At 43.5% G+C, this 24,971-nt stretch overlaps 1 protein-coding gene across 1 annotated transcript in view; it reads left to right on the forward strand.

Moving 5' to 3' along the window:
* Window positions 1-24,971, forward strand: part of LOC311145961 (echinoderm microtubule-associated protein-like 1) — a 64,785-nt gene that overhangs the window by 34,774 nt on the left and 5,040 nt on the right. The window contains exons 3-13 of the mRNA XM_084182364.1: window positions 114-246; window positions 11,049-11,180; window positions 11,470-11,498; window positions 17,831-17,960; window positions 18,777-18,926; window positions 20,177-20,246; window positions 20,466-20,576; window positions 20,709-20,804; window positions 21,132-21,266; window positions 21,567-21,666; window positions 22,120-22,271. Of these exons, the coding sequence (XP_084038490.1) occupies window positions 114-246; window positions 11,049-11,180; window positions 11,470-11,498; window positions 17,831-17,960; window positions 18,777-18,926; window positions 20,177-20,246; window positions 20,466-20,576; window positions 20,709-20,804; window positions 21,132-21,266; window positions 21,567-21,666; window positions 22,120-22,271 (1,238 nt within the window). The remainder of the gene's footprint in view (window positions 1-113; window positions 247-11,048; window positions 11,181-11,469; window positions 11,499-17,830; window positions 17,961-18,776; window positions 18,927-20,176; window positions 20,247-20,465; window positions 20,577-20,708; window positions 20,805-21,131; window positions 21,267-21,566; window positions 21,667-22,119; window positions 22,272-24,971) is intronic.

The raw sequence follows: 24,971 nt of genomic DNA on the forward strand, positions 1-24,971 counted from the left end.
GAGGAGTGGGTCTTTTCTGTGTGCTGTAGCTGGTTCAGGGCAGAGCATCAGTTGCAGCTGGTTCAATGCAAAGCGCCACTCACTCTGTGCTACTGTGTGTGTTTGTTTTACAGCCAGACCCATGATGGCTGCCCTGCCTCTAAGGCCCATGGTCAACAACGGTACTGTCCTACCAAAGAAAAGTGGTGGCACGTTACCGGCCCTCTCCGGCTCTAGGAAGGATGCTGCTGCACCAGCAACCAAGAGGTAAACACAACTCAAATCCCTCCCATTACCTTTTGGTAGGCCTAAGGTTTTCCTGACCACGTGACCCGATTTAGGGTCAGTTTATGAGACATAGGGTCAGTTAATGAGAAATAGGGTCAGCTTATGAGGTATCTTTCAACAGTATTTTTCTTGCTTTGAGTAAAACCAACCTTAGTGTTTTAGTGTTGGCTTATTGATCCTATGAAAACAGTAATGACTGTGTTCCACGCTGACAACCACATTTTGGTCTGGTTTGCTTCCAGCTGCTAGTATGAATATTTGAACGTAGTCAAAGTAAATTGTACCCTAAAGCTCAATACGTGCACACTATTGAAATACACATTTCTACCTCAACATAGGAAATCATCACACCTGTGGTGTGTTTATTTGATTAGTCCACTAAGTCGACACATTATGTCTCCTACAAACCCACATTATGTCTCCTACAAACCCACATTGTCTCCTACAAACCCACATTATGTCTCCTACAAACCCACATTATGTCTCCTACAAACCCACATTATGTCTCCTCAAACCCACATTATGTCTCCTACAAACCCACATTATGTCTCCTACAAACCCACATTATGTCTCCTACAAACCCACATTATGTCTCCTCAAACCCACATTATGTCTCCTACAAACCCACATTATGTCTCCTACAAACCCACATTATGTCTCCTACAAACCCACATTATGTCTCCCACAAACCCACATTATGTCTCCTACAAACCCACATTATGTCTGCTACAAACCCACATTATGTCTCCCACAAACCCACATTATGTCTCCTACAAACCCACATTATGTCTGCTACAAACCCACATAATGTCTGCTACAAACCCACATTATGTCTCCTACAAACCCACATTATGTCTCCTACAAACCCACATTATGTCTGCTACAAACTCACATTATGTCTCCTACAAACCCACATTGTCTCCTACAAACCCACATTGTCTCCTACAAACCCACATTATGTCTCCTACAAACCCACATTATGTCTGCTACAAACACACATTGTCTCTTACAAACCCACATTATGTCTCCTACAAACCCTTATGTCTGCTACAAACCCACATTTTCTCTTACAAACCCACATTATGTCTCCTACAAACCCACATTATATCTCCTACAAACCCTTATGTCTGCTACAAACCCACATTGTCTCTTACAAACCCACATTATGTCTCCTACAAACCCACATTATGTCTCCTACAAACCCACATTATGTCTGCTACAAACCCACATTGTCTCCTACAAACCCACATTATGTCTCCTACAAACCCACATTATGTCTCCTACAAACCCACATTATGTCTCCTACAAACCCTTATGTCTGCTACAAACCCACATTATGTCTGCTACAAACCCACATTGTCTCCTACAAACCCACATTATGTCTCCTACAAACCCACATTATGTCTCCTACAAACCCACATTATGTCTCCTACAAACCCTTATGTCTGCTACAAACCCACATTGTCTCTTACAAACCCACATTATGTCTCCTACAAACCCACATTATGTCTGCTACAAACTCACATTATGTCTCCTACAAACCCACATTGTCTCCTACAAACCCACATTGTCTCCTACAAACCCACATTATGTCTCCTACAAACCCACATTATGTCTGCTACAAACACACATTGTCTCTTACAAACCCACATTATGTCTCCTACAAACCCTTATGTCTGCTACAAACCCACATTTTCTCTTACAAACCCACATTATGTCTCCTACAAACCCACATTATATCTCCTACAAACCCTTATGTCTGCTACAAACCCACATTGTCTCTTACAAACCCACATTATGTCTCCTACAAACCCACATTATGTCTCCTACAAACCCACATTATGTCTGCTACAAACCCACATTGTCTCCTACAAACCCACATTATGTCTCCTACAAACCCACATTATGTATCCTACAAACCCACATTATGTCTCCTACAAACCCTTATGTCTGCTACAAACCCACATTATGTCTGCTACAAACCCACATTGTCTCCTACAAACCCACATTATGTCTCCTACAAACCCACATTATGTCTCCTACAAACCCACATTATGTCTCCTACAAACCCACATTATGTCTGCTACAAACCCACATTGTCTCCTACAAACCCACATTATGTCTCCTACAAACCCACATTATGTCTCCTACAAACCCACATTATGTCTCCTACAAACCCTTATGTCTGCTACAAACCCACATTATGTCTGCTACAAACCCACATTGTCTCCTACAAACCCACATTATGTCTCCTACAAACCCACATTATGTCTCCTACAAACCCACATTATGTCTCCTACAAACCCTTATGTCTGCTACAAACCCACATTGTCTCTTACAAACCCACATTATGTCTGCTACAAACCCACATTATGTCTCTTACAAACCCACATTATGTCTCCTACAAACCCTTATGTCTGCTACAAACCCACATTATGTCTCCTACAAACCCTTATGTCTGCTACAAACCCACATTATGTCTCCTACAAACCCACATTATGTCTGCTACAAACCCACATTGTCTCCTACAAACCCACATTATGTCTCCTACAAACCCACATTATGTCTCCTACAAACCCACATTATGTCTCCTACAAACCCACAGTATGTCTGCTACAAACCCACATTGTCTCCTACAAACCCACATTATGTCTCCTACAAACCCACATTATGTCTCCTACAAACCCACATTATGTCTCCTACAAACCCTTATGTCTGCTACAAACCCACATTATGTCTGCTACAAACCCACATTGTCTCCTACAAACCCACATTATGTCTCCTACAAACCCACATTATGTCTCCTACAAACCCTTATGTCTGCTACAAACCCACATTGTCTCTTACAAACCCACATTATGTCTGCTACAAACCCACATTATGTCTCTTACAAACCCACATTATGTCTCCTACAAACCCTTATGTCTGCTACAAACCCACATTATGTCTCCTACAAACCCACATTATGTCTGCTACAAACCCACATAATGTCTGCTACAAACCCACATTATGTCTCCTACAAACCCACATTATATCTCCTACAAACCCTTATGTCTGCTACAAACCCACATTGTATCTTACAAACCCACATTATGTCTCCTACAAACCCACATTATGTCTCCTACAAACCCACATTATGTCTGCTACAAACCCACATTGTCTCCTACAAACCCACATTATGTCTCCTACAAACCCACATTATGTCTCCTACAAACCCACATTATGTCTCCTACAAACCCTTATGTCTGCTACAAACCCACATTATGTCTGCTACAAACCCACATTGTCTCCTACAAACCCACATTATGTCTCCTACAAACCCACATTATGTCTCCTACAAACCCACATTATGTCTCCTACAAACCCTTATGTCTGCTACAAACCCACATTGTCTCTTACAAACCCACATTATGTCTCCTACAAACCCACATTATGTCTGCTACAAACTCACATTATGTCTCCTACAAACCCACATTGTCTCCTACAAACCCACATTGTCTCCTACAAACCCACATTATGTCTCCTACAAACCCACATTATGTCTCCTACAAACCCTTATGTCTGCTACAAACCCACATTATGTCTGCTACAAACCCACATTGTCTCCTACAAACCCACATTATGTCTCCTACAAACCCACATTATGTCTCCTACAAACCCACATTATGTCTCCTACAAACCCACATTATGTCTGCTACAAACCCACATTGTCTCCTACAAACCCACATTATGTCTCCTACAAACCCACATTATGTCTCCTACAAACCCACATTATGTCTCCTACAAACCCTTATGTCTGCTACAAACCCACATTATGTCTGCTACAAACCCACATTGTCTCCTACAAACCCACATTATGTCTCCTACAAACCCACATTATGTCTCCTACAAACCCACATTATGTCTCCTACAAACCCTTATGTCTGCTACAAACCCACATTGTCTCTTACAAACCCACATTATGTCTGCTACAAACCCACATTATGTCTCTTACAAACCCACATTATGTCTCCTACAAACCCTTATGTCTGCTACAAACCCACATTATGTCTCCTACAAACCCTTATGTCTGCTACAAACCCACATTATGTCTCCTACAAACCCACATTATGTCTGCTACAAACCCACATTGTCTCCTACAAACCCACATTATGTCTCCTACAAACCCACATTATGTCTCCTACAAACCCACATTATGTCTCCTACAAACCCACATTATGTCTGCTACAAACCCACATTGTCTCCTACAAACCCACATTATGTCTCCTACAAACCCACATTATGTCTCCTACAAACCCACATTATGTCTCCTACAAACCCTTATGTCTGCTACAAACCCACATTATGTCTGCTACAAACCCACATTGTCTCCTACAAACCCACATTATGTCTCCTACAAACCCACATTATGTCTCCTACAAACCCACATTATGTCTCCTACAAACCCTTATGTCTGCTACAAACCCACATTGTCTCTTACAAACCCACATTATGTCTGCTACAAACCCACATTATGTCTCTTACAAACCCACATTATGTCTCCTACAAACCCTTATGTCTGCTACAAACCCACATTATGTCTCCTACAAACCCACATTATGTCTGCTACAAACCCACATAATGTCTGCTACAAACCCACATTATGTCTCCTACAAACCCACATTATATCTCCTACAAACCCTTATGTCTGCTACAAACCCACATTGTCTCTTACAAACCCACATTATGTCTCCTACAAACCCACATTATGTCTCCTACAAACCCACATTATGTCTGCTACAAACCCACATTGTCTCCTACAAACCCACATTATGTCTCCTACAAACCCACATTATGTCTCCTACAAACCCACATTATGTCTCCTACAAACCCTTATGTCTGCTACAAACCCACATTATGTCTGCTACAAACCCACATTGTCTCCTACAAACCCACATTATGTCTCCTACAAACCCACATTATGTCTCCTACAAACCCACATTGTCTCCTACAAACCCTTATGTCTGCTACAAACCCACATTGTCTCTTACAAACCCACATTATGTCTCCTACAAACCCACATTATGTCTGCTACAAACTCACATTATGTCTCCTACAAACCCACATTGTCTCCTACAAACCCACATTGTCTCCTACAAACCCACATTATGTCTCCTACAAACCCACATTATGTCTGCTACAAACACACATTGTCTCTTACAAACCCACATTATGTCTCCTACAAACCCTTATGTCTGCTACAAACCCACATTTTCTCTTACAAACCCACATTATGTCTCCTACAAACCCACATTATATCTCCTACAAACCCTTATGTCTGCTACAAACCCACATTGTCTCTTACAAACCCACATTATGTCTCCTACAAACCCACATTATGTCTCCTACAAACCCACATTATGTCTGCTACAAACCCACATTGTCTCCTACAAACCCACATTATGTCTCCTACAAACCCACATTATGTCTCCTACAAACCCTTATGTCTGCTACAAACCCACATTATGTCTGCTACAAACCCACATTGTCTCCTACAAACCCACATTATGTCTCCTACAAACCCACATTATGTCTCCTACAAACCCACATTATGTCTCCTACAAACCCTTATGTCTGCTACAAACCCACATTGTCTCTTACAAACCCACATTATGTCTGCTACAAACCCACATTATGTCTCTTACAAACCCACATTATGTCTCCTACAAACCCTTATGTCTGCTACAAACCCACATTATGTCTCCTACAAACCCACATTATGTCTGCTACAAACCCACATAATGTCTGCTACAAACCCACATTATGTCTCCTACAAACCCACATTATGTCTGCTACAAACACACATTGTCTCTTACAAACCCACATTATGTCTCCTACAAACCCTTATGTCTGCTACAAACCCACATTGTCTCTTACAAACCCACATTATGTCTCCGTAGTAGACATAATTTGTGTTTGTAGTAGACATAATTTGTGTTTGTAGGAGACATAATGTGGGCTTGTAGCAGACATAATGTGGGTTTGTAGGAGACATAATGTGGGTTTGTAGCAGACATAATGTGGGTTTGTAGGAGATATAATGTGGGTTTGTAGGAGACGTAATGTGGGTTTGTAAGAGACAATGTGGGTTTGTAGCAGACATAAGGGTTTGTAGGAGACAATGTGGGTTTGTAGACAAACCCACATTATGTCTGCTACAAACCCACATTATGTCTCCTACAAACCCACATTATGTCTCCTACAAACCCACATTATATCTCCTACAAACCCACATTATGTCTCCTACAAACCCACATTATGTCTCCTACAAACCCACATTATGTCTCCTACAAACCCACATTATGTCTCCTCAAACCCACATTATGTCTCCTACAAAACCACATTATGTCTCCTACAAACCTACATTATGTCTCCTACAAACCCACATTATGTCTCCTACAAACCCACATTATGTCTCCTACAAACCCACATTGTCTGCTACAAACCCACATTATGTCTGCTACAAACCCACACTGTTTCTCTTCACTGTGTAACTACTATCTCCCCTGTTTGTCTGTCTGTCTGTCTGTCTGCCACGTCTCATTTCCCCCTCATAAATGTCCCCTCCTCCTCCGAAGGGAGAGACATTGACATTTTACATGGGTAGTAAAACAAATGGACAGTGCTGTCACAGCCGTCCCCATATCCACCGCCGTGGCATTCAGAGACCAGGCCTTGATTTAACTGACTGGGGCTGACTGGGGAAAGGGGAGCGCAGGTAATCAATCCCTACTGTCAGGGGAACAAAAGGCGCTCCTCCACTGATGGTTATGCCTGGAGTCGAATGATCATAATCCAGGACTGACGAGTGGATGGTGGATGGATGAGATTATAGACTCTGGAGTAAATTGATACAAAGGGGAGAAGAGGGAGGGAGTTCCTAATATGGATGCCGTATCAATGAACTTTCTCCAGACTGAATCAATAGAGCTAGAGTGATATACACTGAGTGTACCAAACATTAAGAACACCTTCCTAATATTGAGTTGCACCTCTTTTTGCCTTAAGAACATCCTCAATTAATCGGGGCATGGACTCTAGAAGGTGTCGAAAGTGTTCCACAGGGATACTAGTTCATGTTGACTCAAGTTGGCTGGATGTGTCAAGTTGGCTGGATGTGTCAAGTTGGCTGGATGTCCTTTGGGTGGTGGACCATTTTGATACACACGGGAAACTGTTGAGTGTGAAAAACCCAGCAGCGTTGCAGTTCTTGAAACACTCAAACCGGTGCGCCTGGCACCTACTACCATACCCCGTTCAAAGGCATTTAAATATTTTGTCTTGCCCATTCACCTTCAGAATGGCACACATACACAATCCATGTCTCAGTTGTCTCAAGCGTTAAAAATCCTTCTTTAACCTGTCTCCTCCCCTTCATCTACACTGATTTAAGTGGATTTAACAGGCGACATCAATAAGGGATCATAGCTTTCACCTGGATTTATCTGGTCAGTCTATGTCATGGAAAAAGAGCAGGTGTTCCTAATGTTTTGTACGCTCAGTATATAGCGGACCAGGCTAGACACATTGACACACTAAGGCACAGGGGAAATGTCAATGGTCTGTTGTGTCTTAATAGGATTAGAGGTGTAAGTGTTTTGTCCAATGATGAGATGAACAGTGCCTCCCTGGTCGTGTGCACATAGAGGCCTCCCTTATATCCGGACCTCTGAATTCTAACTCTTTGCAGAAAGGATAGTTTACACTCTGTGTTAAGAGACGGAAGGGAGTCTTCAGGAAGCTGAATTGTTTACATTGGAGACTATTATTTGTATTTTGAGGTATGCCGATGTTCACACGAATTCTCCTAAAAATCACAGAGAGTGGTATCATAAATCACAGAGAGTGGTATCATATATCACAGAGAGTGGTATCATATATCACAGAGAGTGGTATCATATATCACAGAGAGTGGTATCATATATCACAGAGAGTGGTATCATAAATCACAGAGAGTGGTATCATATATCACAGAGTGGGATCATATATCACAGAGAGTGGTATCATATATCACAGAGAGTGGTATCATATATCACAGAGAGTGGTATCATATATCACAGAGTGGGATCATATATCACAGAGAGTGGTATCATATATCACAGAGAGTGGTATCATATATCACAGAGAGTGGGATCATAAATCACAGAGAGTGGTATCATATATCACAGAGAGTGGTATCATATATCACAGAGAGTGGTATCATAAATCACAGAGAGTGGTATCATATATCACAGAGAGTGGTATCATATATCACAGAGAGTGGTATCATAAATCACAGAGAGTGGTATCATATATCACAGAGAGTGGTATCATATATCACAGAGAGTGGTATCATATATCACAGAGAGTGGTATCATATATCACAGAGAGTGGTATCATATATCACAGAGAGTGGGATCATATATCACAGAGAGTGGGATCATATATCACAGAGAGTGGTATCATATATCACAGAGAGTGGTATCATATATCACAGAGAGTGGTATCATATATCACAGAGAGTGGTATCATATATCACAGAGAGTGGTATCATATATCACAGAGAGTGGTATCATATATCACAGAGAGTGGTATCATATATCACCAGTCTTTTTTGTCTACCATTCACTGTGTCCTTTCCCTCTTTCCCCCCCCCCCCCCCAGACCCAGTCTATCCAGTCTGTCTGGCCCTACCCCCCCCCCCCCCCAGACCCAGTCTCTCCAGTCTGTCTGGCCCTAAACCCCCCCCCAGACCCAGTCTCTCCAGTGTCTGGCCCTAACCCCCCAGACCCAGTCTCTCCAGTCTGTCTGGCCCTAACCCCCCCCAGATCCAGTCTGTCTGGCCCTAACCCCCCCCCCCCCCAAGACCCAGTCTCTCCAGTCTGTCTGGCCCTAACCCCCACCCCCCCCAGACCCAGTCTCTCCAGTCTGTCTGGCCCTAACCCCCCCCCAGACCCAGTCTCTCCAGTGTCTGGCCCTAACCCCCCAGACCCAGTCTCTCCAGTCTGTCTGACCCTAACCCCCCAGACCCAGTCTCTCCAGTCTGTCTGGCCCTAACCCCCCCCCCCAGATCCAGTCTGTCTGGCCCTAACCCCCACCCCCCCCAGACCCAGTCTCTCCAGTCTGTCTGGACCTAACCCCCCAGACCCAGTCTCTCCAGTCTGTCTGGCCCTAACCCCCCAGACCCAGTCTCTCCAGTCTGTCTGGACCTAACCCCCCAGACCCAGTCTCTCCAGTCTGTCTGGCCCTAACCCCCCAGACCCAGTCTCTCCAGTCTGTCTGGCCCTAACCCCCCAGACCCAGTCTCTCCAGTCTGTCTGGACCTAACCCCCCAGACCCAGTCTCTCCAGTCTGTCTGGCCCTAACCCCCCAGACCCCCAGACCCAGTCTCTCCAGTCTGTCTGGCCCTAACCCCCCCCCAGACCCCCAGACCCAGTCTCTCCAGTCTGTCTGGCCCTAACCCCCACCCCCCCCCCCCAGACCCAGTCTCTCCAGTCTGTCTGGCCCTAACCCCCCAGACCCCCTACATCACTTCTCCTAGCAGATGAGAAAGTGTCCAGACTGAGATGTTATCATCATCCTAAATGCTCATAATGTTACCTCAATGCTACCCATCCCCCATAGATTAATGAGTCATTTCATTTACAGATCATTTCTATGAACAATGAATAACAACATTCATCACAAAACATCTCTCTCCCTGGAAAGCAGTGGCAATTGTTATTGTTTCTGAGTGGACTATCCTGTATAAATTAAATGGAATTAATTAATTAATTAATAATTCAACAAACAAATGAATGAATCTCTCTCTCGATCTCTCTCTCCCTCCCTCTTTGTGTGTGTGTTGATTAAATCAACTACAGTAGGTGCTGCTCCCATGCCAACCTAAAGCCCAATGACCTTATTCACTCCATTCCTGATCGAGGTATGCCTGCTGCCTGGCATACCTCAACTACCCCCCCCCCCACACACACACACACACACAACACACACACATATCCCCGGACCTTGTTTCAGGGGGATAACATCAGCCCCAACGGCAGAAGTGAATAGATTTGGGTTTTGTAGGCCGGATTAGACTTGAGCCTGGAAGCCATTCTAGCCAATGGACTGCTGAAAAGGCCCTTCCTTTGTACAGGCATTTTAATGGAAAGCCTTTTGACATGTTTCAACTATCTCCTCTAATACCCTCACAAATGTGTCCACAGTGGAAAGCGAGGGAAAAGTCTCTCTCTGTCGTGGATCAGTAATCTCGTTTCCTAGTATAGGGCCTTCCTTGGTGTACTATGATACTTACAGGGACGTATGAGGACTTGTAACAGATAGTGGTATTTATAGCTTGCTGGTATGGTCCTTGCTTGTCCTTGCCGCTACACTCAAATAAATTGAAGTCTTTGATTTTTCAGATGATAGATTATGTTTTCCAGAAGGATTTTCAGTTGATAGATCATGTTTTCCAGAAGGATTTGCACCTGAAAACCCTCTGAGGGGATACAGCTAAATAACAGGCTATTTTAACGGTATTCCCCAGACAATTCATGTTAGGCTTCTCTCTTTTACCATCAGGGCATTTGATCATCCATTTTACTATCTCTTCCCCAGAGAGAGAAATCTTGGGTGTGCATTTCAATAGTTTACAGGCAAGTAACGAAGTACTCCTTATGCGCCTTAGAAAACATAATTCCTTGGACGATATCTTTTAAGCACCTGTATTCATTTAAAAGGCAGGTAGTTTTATCGTCCATTTTACCATCTCTCCCCAGTACTGTGAGGAGAACCAACTCCAACGAAACGATGAGTACGCTGACGCGCAAAGACAGCGGCGACTCCAAGACCAACCGCACCCGCACCGGCTCCACCGGGAGCAACTCCGGCGGCAAGAGAGCCAGCGAAAGGTACCGCCAGCATAACAACAACGACTGGTCCTTCACAGCCAGACCTGGGTAGTGTTCAGTAGGGCACACCGTAGTGAAATGTTTTGAAACGTAAAACTAAAACAAGCATTTCTTAGTGGAAACCTAACCGTTTCAGTCAGTTTCAAAACGTTTTACCCTACTGCACATGACCCCCTGGGTTCAAGTAGTGTTTCTTATCGTTCAAATACTTTATCTGCGCTTGATTGAACATACCTGGCGCAGTGCCGGGTTCAGTGTTGACACAGATTTTTTTTCACCCACCCTGCAGCAAACTGAAGGAGCCCGTTTTCAATACAGGTAAGAGCCAACAGGACTCTAATCAGTGATGCCATGCACTCATTGGCTCCCTGTGAGTTAGAGAGGGTTAAAGATTTTGAGAAGCGTATCGTAACATAACCCTGGAAAATGTCATTGATTTTGTTTTGCACGATCTATTCTAGACATATATGATAGCTGTTGTCAACTGAACATTTGAGCCATTATTTGATTAAATGGTTGGATTCCTTCAATTTGTCAGCATTGGTTGTCAGACGTGCAAAACCAAATGTAAGGTATGTTACAGGGTCTTTGCAGGTTAAAGTCAGCGCCTCCTCCCCAGCAGGCCAAACTGGTTGCAATGATGTCATTAGTGACAAGTTTGGTTGTAATGACACTTTTGCTCACTTGGTTAATACCCAGCTCTTAGAGTACCAGTCAGGGATGTTCTGTGATGTTCTGTGATGTTCTGTGATGTTCTGTGATGTTCTGTGATGTTCTGTGATGTGCTGTGATGGACAGTGGTGACGTTTCTGTTGTAACGTGCTGAAAACAATCATCCTCCAACCAATAATCATCCAACCCTCCATAACCACTTCCATCCTCCCATAAATTCTGACGAAGCATTTCAACCTCCATTGTCATCTATAATTTCCTTTTTTCCTTTCCTTACCAGGAGTAATGCACCTGTACTACATGTTTTACTGTATGAGTTTGTATACAGTGGTAGTAACAGTAAACACTATGAGATCTCCAGGATGGTATTGATCGCTGGATAAATTAGATTGCTGTATCCCATTAGGTTGATTTATTTGGTGTAATTCTCCCTGATTGATCATCACCCCTCTGAACATTAATGTGGCCGGGGGTTGATTCTTGCTGAACATTAATGTGGCCGGGGGTTGATTCTTGCTGAACATTAATGTGGCCGGGGGTTGATTCTTGCTGAACATTAATGTGGCCGGGGGTTGATTCTTGCTGAACATTAATGTGGCCGGGGGTTGATTCTTGCTGAACATTAATGTGGCCGGGGGTTGATTCTTGCTGAACATTAATGTGGCCGGGGGTTGATTCTTGCTGAACATTAATGTGGCCGGGGGTTGATTCTTGCTGAACCTTACTGTGGCCGGGGGTTGATTCTTGCTGAAACTTTCTGTGGCCGGGGGTTGATTCTTGCTGAAACTTTCTGTGGCTGGGGGTTGATTCTTGCTGAACATTTCTGTGGCCGGGGGTTGATTCTTGCTGAACCTTACTGTGGCCGCGGGTTGATTCTTGCTGAAACTTTCTGTGGCCGGGGGTTGATTCTTGCTGAACCTTTCTGTGGCTGGGGGTTGATTCTTGCTGAACCTTACTGTGGCTGGGGATTGATTCCAGCAAGACAGTGGGTGCTGATCAGCAGAGAAAATGTACTGGTACCACCATTAACTTAGCCTTGTTGATGATTTGAATCAGTTACTGTCTATAATACCCTGATCAGACTAGTACAGTCCCAGGGTAGTGTCGTAAACTTTCAACCTTAAGAAGAAGTCAACGAATCAATGTATCAAGATGATAAATCCTGAATAATCCCAATGGACACTGTGCCTTCATATAATCTGTGGAATTGTTTTCTGTTGATTAGAATCTCTCTATAGCCCATCCAACCTTCCACTAATCCTTAAGGACCAAACAAGTGACACCAACCCTACATGCTTAGCCTCTAGCCTATGTGAAATTGTCAGATGCTCCTGTTCAGACTGGTAGATCAGATGGATGGATGGATGGATGGATGGATGGATGGATGGATGGATGGATGGATGATTTGCCTAGATTCAAACAGAAAATACCTCAAGCACAATAGCCTAAGTGTTGTCAAGAAGACGCTGAGGCAAGGCACTTGCATAAAACGGAGGAAGTGTAAGAAGTCACAATGATGAGGAAGTCCAGGTCAGGAACAGGAAGCCCAGGTCAGGAACAGGAAGCAAAACCTCACCTGGTCCTTCTGTCCCCTTCTCTCTGAAAGGGATGCGACGAGTGACGCACTGCAAAGGTAGGCCTTGGTCCTCAAGCCCCCTTACCTTAGCAGCTCTCTGGACATTGTGTTCTCTTAAGGCCTTAGAAAAATAGTTAATCTATACATAAATTAGCCGTATGTGGCGTGGGGGGGGTTATCTAACGCACTACGCCACCATCATGGGAATTGCGCCCAAAGAAATAGTGTGGTAGCTAGTACGAAAATGTATGCACTCACTAACTGTAAGTCGCTCTGGATAAGAGCGTCTGCTAAATGACTAAAATGTCAAATGTAAGACCCCTCCATGCCACAATATGGCGTAGTCGGCAGGATATTACGTTGCACATACCTGGAGCTATTACACTTAGACTACAGCTCTTGTTCTTGTCTGGTGCGAGAACGTACAGTATAGGCTACTGGCTCATAGGCCCAATGCACAGAGAGCTGGCCCATGGCATGGGTGGGTTTGGGTTGACAGTGAGTGTGATAGGATCCCTCCCCAATATGTCAGCCAACTGTGGACTAATATACACTCTCTAACACAGGGTTTCCCAAACTCTGTCCCTCGCCCCCCCCCCGGGTGCACGTTTTGTTTTTGGCCCCAGCACTACACAGCTGATTTAAAAAAAAACAAAGCTTGATGATGAGTTGATTATTTGAATCAGCTGTGTAGTTGTAGTGCAAAAACCAAAATGTGCACCTGGGGGGGGGCGAGTTTGGGAAACCATGCTCTAACACACTGAGTCTGAACTGTGTGTGGTTGATTGCAGTGATGCTTTTTAGACTAGCTGTTTAACCTTAGTGTGGAATTGCCACATTCTAGAGATGTTTGCTCACAGCCACACAGCACTCTTTTGTCCTTGTCACCATAGGAACCCCACCAAATATTTCCTGCAGTGCACCCTGATCTCCTAAGAGTCCCCTTTTCAGAGCACAAAAAGCCAATTGTCTTGTCTTGGTATCATGTATCCTCAAAAGGGCTGTTTGCATTACAATGTCTTTACTTTATAGCTTTTGAATTCTTTTTGGAGTTGTTTGATGGACAGCTTGTGGCTAATTTCCATAAGCTTTGCTAATGAAAGATGAAAGAGACATGTTTGGAAGCAGACTGTCGTGAAACTCATGGTCCCTGTGACAGATTCAAGGCTGTCAGTGGCAAAAAAATATAGAATAATAATGAAATACATAATAAAAGCAGGTCCATAGTAAATGGTAGGTCAAGTGAAGTGAACCTATTTAAAGACTGTTATTCAACCTGATGCCGGCTAAAGTAGACCAAAAAAGAGACGCTTTATTGTGTCATGTTTACCATAGACATTAGTTATATGTTGAGCCACTGATGCACTCTTTTAGTAAAAGGCTGAAGTTTAACTTAAAGAGTAAAAACCCCAGTAGATTAGCCATCCAGCTGTTGTTAACCAGTAGATACCGTAGCTTGTTTTGTACCAGTCCTGTGTTTTGTGGTCGTCCATTGTGGCGTAACAGCAAGTTGTCGATCACATCTAACTTGGATATATTCTACCGACCCCTCCTCCCCCTTCCCACTGGCCCCTCTCCAACTCTACCACCTCACCTACCTAGTAACCGTGCAGATATATCTGACCCGCCCGTCAAAAAGGACTGGAACCGCTGAGGCGCCCAAATCCTGCGTAGCGGCCTTGTCTGGCCGCTCCTCTGCTCCCCACACGCCTGACTCCAAGAGCGAATCTGACAAGTCTGTCAGGTCCACTGGAGTCAGGAAGACGCCGACGTTCACCATCCCCCTGAGAAAGTCAGTCAGCCAGTCTTCCTACTCCCCCTTAGACACTCCGAGCTACAGGAGCCCCGTCAAATCCCCCAGCCAGTACTTCCAAATCTGTTACTAAGCTAGGCCTAAACCAGCGCTTGGCATTAGATTGAAAGAAGTTCTGTGTTAAACTTGAATGTAAAAATTGACTTGAAAAAAAAAAACATTCCTCTCCATGACTGTCATGTTTTTATGTTTTTTCGTCTTGGTTGGTTTTTGGTTTTTGACTCTTATTTTTGAGTCTTCAGGTTGGTTTGCTTCCCTTGCTGTGGCACCATGACCCTATGCATGTTTTGTCTTCTCAGTTCATTTTGCACCGTTCCTTGTTATTATCTGAATGTATTTGAAATGACGAATAAAAGGACATCGAAAGCCTCTAAAATCTATCTCTGTGTTTGCTGATCTATCATTTCCTTTACTCAATTCATTCACTTCTTTTGAAACTTTTTATTTTTTAAATGTACAGTACCAGTCAAAAGTTTGGACACACCTACTCATTCAAGGGTTTTTCTACATTGTAGAATAATAGTGAAGACATCAAAACTAATGAAATAACACACACGGAATCATGTAGGAACCAAAAAAGTGTTAAACAAATCAAAATATATTTTAGATTTTAGATTCTTCAAAGTAGCCACCCTTTGCCTTGATGACAGCTTTGCACACTCTTGGCATTCTCTCAACCAGCTTCACCTGGAATGCTTTTCCAACAGTCTTGAAGGAGTTCCCACATATGCTGAGCACTTGTTGGCTGCTTTTCCTTCATTCTGTGGTCCAACTCATCCCAAACCATCTCAATTGGGTTGAGGTCGGGGGATTGTTGAGGCCAGGTCATCTGATGCAGTGCTCCATCACTCTCCTTTTTGGTCAAAAAGCCCTTACACAGCCTGGAGGTGTGTTGGGTCATTGTCCTGTTGAAAAACAAATGATTGTCCCACTAAGCCCAAACCAGATTGGATGGCGTATCGCTGCAGAATGCTGTAATAGCCATGCTGGTTAATTGTGCATTGAATTCTAAATAAAAACAGAATGTCACCAGCAAAGCACCATCACACCTCCTCCTCCATGCTTCATGGTGGGAACTACACATGTGGAGATCATCCGTTCACCTACACTGCGTCTCACAAAGACACAGCGGTTAGAACCAAAAATCTCCAATTTGGACTCCAGACCAAAGGACAGATTTACATCAGTCTAATGTCCACTGCTCGTGTTTCTTGGCCCAAGCAAGTCTCTTCTTATTGGTGTCCTTTAGTAATGGTTTCTTTGCAGCAATTTGACCATGAAGGCTTGATTCACGCAGTCTCCTCTGAACAGTTGATGTTGAGATGTGTCTGTTAGTTGAACTCTGTGAAGCACTTATTTGGGCTGCAATTTCTGATGCTGGTAACTCTAATAAACGTATCCTCTGCAGCAGACGTAACTCTGGGTCTTCCTTTCCTGTGGCGGTCCTCATGAGAGCCAGTTTCATCATAGTGCAATTGAAGAAACATTAAACGTTTCCAGATTGACTGACCTTCATGTCGTAAAGTAATGATGGACTGTCGTTTCTCTTTGATTATTTGAGCTGTTCTTGCCATAATATGGACTTGGTCTTTTACCAAATAGGGCTATCGTCTGTATACCTCATGAATCTGGTTGAGAGAATGCCAATAGTGTGCAAAGCTGTCATCAAGGCAAAGGGTGGCTACTTTGAAGAATCTCAAATAAAAAACATTTTTTTATTTGTTTTTTGGTTACTACATGATTCCATGTGTGTTATTTCATAGTTTTGATGTCTTCACTATAATTCTACAATGTAAAAAAATTGTAAAAATAAAGAAAAACCCTTGAATGAGTAGGTGTGTCCAAACTTTTGACTGGTACTGTATATCAACATCTCATAACCATGACACCCCTCTAAACTATTGATCGTCTCTACACCACAGGAGGTTGGTGACACCTTATTTGGGGAGGACAGGCTTATGGTAACGGTAGGAGTGGAATGAGTAGAATGGTATCAAATACATCAAACACATGGTTTGAATCCATTCCATTCACTCCTTTCCAGCCATTATTATGAGCCGTCCTCCCCTCAGCAGCCTCCACTGGTTTCAACTGCAAGTATTGATTAAAAGACTGGCCTGAATTTATAACTCATGAACTATTGGTGTAACGCCTGAGACCAATATGATTATTTTTACACTTTCTAACCTCTACAAATATGCACTCTAAAGTCAACTGTTGTGTGTTTTTTTTTTTCTTTGTCTTCAGCCATTATTATGAGCCGTCCTCCCCTCAGCAGCCCCCACTGCTCTACACCCCTCTTTCATTCTCATGAGTCTCATACACCCCTCTTTCATTCTCATGAGTCTCATACACCCCTCTTTCATTCTCATGAGTCTCATACACCCCTCTTTCATTCTCATGAGTCTCATACACCCCTCTTTCATCCTCATGAGTCTCATACACCCCTCTTTCATTCTCATGAGTCTCATACACCCCTCTTTCATTCTCGTGAGTCTCATACACTGTTCTCACCATCACAAACACTCCTCCTTGTTACCAATGATTCAGGACAAATTGTCCACTGAAAATGTCTGTTGCTTCTTTTAGAGGAAGGGTATGTGAAAATGTATTTGAAGGGACGACCCATCACCATGTACATGCCCAAAGACCTTGTGGATACCTACTGCCTGGAAGCCAAATCGGACCTGCCAAACAAGAAGCTCAAACTGGACTGGGTGTATCCTTTTTTTCACTGTTGTGGAGTCATTTTTCAAAATGGAAGGCTAATAGAAAATGTATGTTTCAAAAGATAAGAAACGGATTGTTACGTGTCATTACAACATTTTAGTTATGTTCATAACAACAGGCTTGAAAATCTACTCTTTCAGGCCAGAGATGCATTGCTAGATGTATCCCCCATGTATTGCTAAGTTAAATTCAGAATTCACTCTATTGCACAGCTGTGAATGAAAACATCCTGGATGTTCCAGTAGATATTTATTTCCTATTCATCTCCACTGCATACTGAAATACAAACCCTGCTTTCTGGTATTCAGCAATTGCCTATAGCCCAGAAGCCAGCAGGCTGCACCCTATTTTCTCCCCCTCTCTGTCCCTGAAGGTATCGACCCCCATTTCATTAGAGTGAGAGAGAGGAGATTATACTGATTATTTAAAAGAAAAGCATATTTCTGGAAACACCAGGATCAGGATGAAACTATGAATGTTCTGTGTTCGGTCTAGTGTTTTGCCTGAAGGCGACTGTGGATTTTCCAAAAAAAGGGAAGATGGATAGAACTGACTTTCAACAGAAGTGCGTCTATCATATCTTACTGAATTATCCATTTGGAACTCCGGAAGGTTACAGAGGGTAGCTGTATGCATGATGGATGATGCTGAGTGATAGGTTGTAAATATAGACTACGGTGGCCCTAAGGTGCCAAGAGCTTTTATTAACATGCCTCATTGAATTCAGTCAAACTAGATTGGTTTATATGTAGGCTACAGTTGAAGTTCCGTCTGAAGTTGTGTGGCTCTTGACCTAAATGTCCAGTTATGGGTACCGGGGGCGTGACTGTCGCAGTAACCTGTACCTGCTACCCACGGGAGAGACAGTGTACTTCATTGCTTCTGTGGTGGTTCTCTACAATGTGGACGATCAGCTCCAGAGACACTACACCAGGCACACTGACGACATCAAGTGGTGAGAGGAAACAGAATATGACACAACACTATATTTCTCCCTGTATACTGTGTTCCGATGTGGATGTGTGTTGATGTTCTTATCTGGACACTTTACTTGTCAAACATTGAGTAGTAGGGCCTAAGAGTCAGAGAGGTAACTGGGGTCATGCCAGAAGAGAGACTGCCCTATTTAACCCTTAAATCATTGTCACCATCTCCCGTGTACAGTATTCTCAGACCGACAGTATTCAACATTTATTAAAGCGATGTATTTAAATAATTAGTTGATAACTATGCTATCTTTCCGCTATCCAAAGAAACATGCAACACAACTCCAAGTTGAAAGTGTTTAATTTATGCTGAAAAGGCTATGCTTTGTTATGCACCTTGATGCGGAGGCCTGTTGCCCACCGTCATATTAAATCCTCCATGTATTTTAGTGCAGACAGAGGTACCTTGTCTCAGCAATGCTTTGATCAGTATTCCTGTCTAATGCTATGGAATAACCCCTTCATAATGAGGCAGACTAAAGTAAACAGGTGGCTGGTCTGCAGCAGCTTTTCCTCAGTTAAAGTGTTGGGCAGGTAATTATCTCAGACAGAAAAGCCTGGTAAGAAATATAATGAGCTAAAAACTCAGCAATGACGACTGGCACATTAACAGGCGAAGGGTCGGCCTGGGGTCATGCTGATAATGAATATCTAACTAATAAAGCGATGATTCGTGGCAGGGCACAGGGAGATGTTAGCTTCCTTTTCACTCTGTAGTAAAGAGTCCTCTGACATTCTCTTATCTCTCTGTAAGGCATAGTGTCCTTCTGTAGTGTCCTTCTGTAGTGCCCTTCTGTAGTGTCCTTCTGTAGTGCCCTTCTGTAGTGTCATTCTGTAGTGTCCTTCTGTAGTGCCCTTCTGTAGTGTCCTTCTGTAGTGTCCTTCTGTAGTGTCCTTCTGTAGTGTCCTTCTGTAGTGTCCTTCTGTAGTGCCCTTCTGTAGTGCCCTTCTATCTGCTGTCAGTAATAGAAGAGGGGGGAGTCTTGTCAACATCAGTAAGAATGAAATCAGACATTACCTACTGTAACGACACCACATGACCTTCAGTTTGACAGAACAACATATATTATATGATAGCAACTCACAGTTTCGTAAGACACAAAACACTTGTCTTTGATCTGCTTTGAGGTCTCTGTGGTTTTGTCATCATTTTTCAAATCCACCCTTCAGATGTTCAAAGTGTTTGCCGTCTCTCTGTTCCTATGTGTCTGTTCTATAGCCTGGCTGTCCATCCTGATAAAATCACCATAGCAACAGGACAGGTAGCAGGCACCTCTTCTGATGGCAAAGTAAGAGACCTCTCATTGTCACATAACTTTAAATCTATGATCAGTACACTTATTTCATGATTAGAAATAGTGTGTGTGTGTGTGTGTGTGTGTGTGTGTGTGTGTGTGTGTGTGTGTGTGTGTGTGTGTGTGTGTGTGTGTGTGTGTGTGTGTGTGTGTGTGTGTGTGTGTGTGTGTGTGTGTGTGTGCGTGCGTGCGTGTGTGTGTGTGTACTGACAGCAGCTGGCTCCTCATGTGCGGGTTTGGGACTCAGTGAGCCTCAACACCCTCCACGTTCTGGGAACAGGCTTCTTTGACCGCGCCCTGGTTTGCCTTGCCTTCTCCAAGTCGGTAAGCTATGGACCTTCATGAAAACAATCATAGCTAATATATGAACCAGATTTTGAGTGTCTCTTTACTTGTCAGAAAAGCTTTCCTAAATAACTGAGGACAGGGCTGATCCCGCTCTGTTGGTCTGTGCAGAACGGCGGTAACATGCTGTGTGTGGTAGACGACTCCAACGACCATGTGCTCTCTGTGTGGGACTGGCAGAGAGAGGAGAGACTGGCTGACGTCAAGGTGAGTGTCTGTGTGTGTGTGTGTGTGTGTGTGTGTGTGTGTGTGTGTGCGACCAGGGTTTGAACCTGTGCGCATCAAGACTGTCTTAGCCCTTTGAGCTAAATTCTAGGCATTAGCTTGGGGAATCCAACGCAAGTCTTCAGGTCTCAGGAAAGCTTACCTGGCTTTTGAGTTGCTCTATATATATCCTCATAGACAATTTGAAATGTTCTCATGATTTGTAAGGCGAATGTTCAGCCATAGCCTCAGAATGTTCACATTTGCCCCTGAACAGATGGAGTCAGAGGCACTCTGACTGTGACCGTGACTCTTTCTGTCCCGTTACAGTGTTCCAACGAGGCAGTGTTCGCTGCCGACTTCCACCCCACTGACACCAACATTATAGTCACGTGTGGGAAGTCCCACCTCTACTTCTGGACTCTGGAAAGGGGCACCCTGGTCAAGAAACAAGGCTTGTTTGAGGTACGACTCAAGATCTCTTATTTACACGGCCTCACGTTCATCTGCTAGATCATCTGAGTTTTAGGGGAAAATGTATTTGTCAAAATCAATATGACATATGCCATTTAGCAGACGCTTTTTGCCAAAAGTGGATGTAGCTAGTACTGGCTGTGTTGCTTTAGTTCTTTGCCCCATGTTAGAAAGGTAGTGTCAGTGAAGCTGCATGTCTGTCTCTGTATGTTTTGTGACTACCACAACTCTGTTGTATCTCTGCCCCCACCCCACCCCAAGTAAATAAAGCCATATTTATATTTCTTACAGAAACAAGAGAAGCCCAAGTTTGTCTTGAGTGTGACTTTTTCAGAAAATGGAGATACCATAACTGGAGACTCAAGTGGAAATATTCTGGTGTGGGGGAAAGGTAAACACTGTCATTCTTTACTACTGTGTGTCAGCTATAAGGAAAGTGAAGCAATAAGCAAAGCTCACATACATCAAGAGCCTCACAAGTTCCACGCATACATCTTGAAGAGAAAATAACATTACGGAAAGGTTTTCTGATCGAAAGCGAAGCAAATGAAACAGACCTGCTGAGTATTTATCCTACCCCAGCTGACCGTCACGTTGTTTTCAAAGTTTGTATCTGTTACTTCCGGGCTGTGCCACTGATGTCAGATGTTTTGGCTCATCAAAGGCTCTTTACTATGAGACAGTTGTCAGGATGCTGGGGTCAGAACGGGGTCATTCCTAGGATAGAACAACAAAAGCCTGTCTTGTGAGAAGAACTGCTCCTGACCACGTGTTGTGAGGTTAAAACAAAACCGCTATCTTCTGCCTTCTCCAAGGGTGTTCTGTCTTTCTCTCTGTCATGCAGGCACTAATCGAATTAGCCATGCCATTCAGGGCGCACACGATGGGAGCATCTTTGCACTGTGCATGTTGAGGAGTGGCACACTGGTGTCAGGGGGAAAGGATCGGAAACTCATCTCTTGGGATGGGAGCTACCAGCAGATACAATCGGTTGAGGTGAGACCAGTAGCAATGTGTGGGTAAAATCACTTGGGAAGCCAGAAAAACAAAACTTGATAATTGTGTTGTTTTTTTCCGTGTAACCTGTTAGTTCATACCCCACCGTGATATACAATAAGGCCGAGACAACAAAAAGTCACACAGTGGCAGAATAAATTCAACCACACGTTTGTTTCATCACAAAACCGGAGAGCAACATCTGTTTGATGAAGTCCACAAAGCAAATATTGCATGTAACAAACAGTTACATGACCTACAGTTTCCAACATTTTCGGACCACTAAACAACTATTGATTTAGAACTACGGAGAGTTATTGCAAGTCGCAAAGCTGCCTCCACTATTCCAGCACCATTTCAACTTCAACATTTCAACATCATCAAATCACCTCTGCTTAGTCTAATACAGTGACAACTTAAAGATACCAAAAACAATTTAGTCCAATCAACATAAGCTAAATATGATGTGGCTGTCCATGGTACTGATTTCTGTGTGTGCTTGCAAGTAGAAAAAACATGTTGACTCACCCTACTTGTAAAGAAACGCAAATCCCATCCTCCTCTCTTTCATGTTGCCGAAACGGTCTATGAATCTGTCATACAGTACACCCTTTTAGTTTTTGTTGTCCTAGGTTACCTGGCTAAAATGCTTACTCACTAGCCTAACTTCCTTTCATGGGCAACGATGAGCATACTAGTTAACATTAGCCTACTACATCTAGCTACAGTGAGGGGAAAAAAGTATTTGATTCCCTGCTGATTTTGTACGTTTGCCCACTGACAAAGACATGATCAGTCTATAATTTTAATGGTAGGTTTATTTGAACAGTGAGAGACAGAATAACAACAATAAAATCCAGAAAAACGCATGTCAAAAATGTTATAAATTGATTTGCATTTTAACGAAGGAAATAAGTATTTGACCCCTCTGCAAAACATGACTTAGTACTTGGTGGCAAAACCCTTGTTGGCAATCACAGAGGTCAGACGTTTCTTGTAGTTGGCCACCAGGTTTGCACACATCTCAGGAGGGATTTTGTCACACTCCTCTTTGCAGATCTTCTCCAAGTCATTAAGGTTTCGAGGCTGACGTTTGGCAACTCGAACCTTCAGCTCCGTCCACAGATTTTCTATGGGATTAAGGTCTGGAGACTGGCTAGGCCATTCTTTTGTTGCCTTGGCCGTGTGTTTTGGGTCATTGTCATGCTGTAATACCCATCCACGACCCATTTTCAATGCCCTGGCTGAGGGAAGGAGGTTCTCACCCAAGAATTGACGGTACATGGCGCCGTCCATCGTCCCTTTGATGCGGTGAAGTTGTCCTGTCCCCTTAGCAGAAAAACACCCCCAAAGCATAATGTTTCCACCTCCATGTTTGACGGTGGGGATGGTGTTCTTGGGGTCATAGGCAGCATTCCTCCTCCTCCAAACACGGCGAGTTGAGTTGATGCCAAAGAGCTCGATTTTGGTCTCATCTGACCACAACACTTTCACCCAGTTCTCCTCTGAATCATTCAGATGTTCATTGGCAAACTTCAGACGGGCCTGTATATGTGCTTTCTTGAGCAGGGGGACCTTGCGGGCGCTGCAGGATTTCAGTCCTTCACGGCGTAGTGTGTTACCAATTGTTTTCTTGGTGACTATGGTTCCAGCTGCCTTGAGATCATTGACAAGATCCTCCCGTGTAGTTCTGGGCTGATTCCTCACCGTTCTCATGATCATTGCAAATCCACGAGGTGAGATCTTGCATGGAGCCCCAGGCCGAGGAAGATTGACAGTTCTTTTGTGTTTCTTCCATTTGCAAATAATCGCACCAACTGTTGTCACCTTCTCACCAAGCTGCTTGGCGATGGTCTTGTAGCCCATTCTAGCCTTGTGTAGGTCTACAATCTTGTCCCTGACATCCTTGGAGAGCTCTTTGGTCTTGGCCATGGTGGAGAGTTTGGAATCTGATTGATTGATTGCTTCTGTGGACAGGTGTCTTTTATAAAGGTAACAAACTGAAATTAGGAGCACTCCCTTTAAGAGTGTGCTCCTAATCTCAGCTCGTTACCTGTATAAAAGACACCTGGGAGCCAGAAATCTTTCTAATTGAGAGGGGGTTAAATACTTATTTCCCTCATTAAAATGCAAATCAATTTATAACATTTTTGACATGCATTTTTCTGGATTGTTTTGTTGTTATTCTGTCTCTCACTGTTCAAATAAAGCTACCATTAAAAGTATAGACTGATCATTTCTTTGTTAGTGGGCAAACGTACAAAATCAGCAGGGGATCAAATACTTTTTTCCCTCACTGTATATATTTAACTCCCATCCTCTCAGGCCAGGGGCACAATGTATGAATTAATGGTTGGATCAGAATCGCCGTTATAATCATTGGCCAGTACGGAGAATTAAGCAAAACCACAAGTCCAACTCCCTATCTCCATCCATGGCTAATTTAGGAAAGGGATCATTTTAGCTCGCTAGCCACCGAAGGACAACGACACAGTGACAATAATCATTCATGTTTTTTTTTGTCATCCCTTTACCTTTTTTTTTTGTGCACCAGGACCATTCACAGTTGACCTCACTCGGTTTAGCTCAACACTGATTGGCTTTTATTTTATTTTTAAAAAATTATCAGGGGAGGCCAAATGCTCGCTGGCTTCCCTTGCTATTTGAATTCAATGCTACGGGCGGCAATAATGTCATACA

This window comes from Coregonus lavaretus (assembly GCF_964263955.1).
Source record: "Coregonus lavaretus genome assembly, chromosome: 18".
Classification (NCBI taxonomy): Eukaryota; Metazoa; Chordata; class Actinopteri; order Salmoniformes; family Salmonidae; genus Coregonus; species Coregonus lavaretus.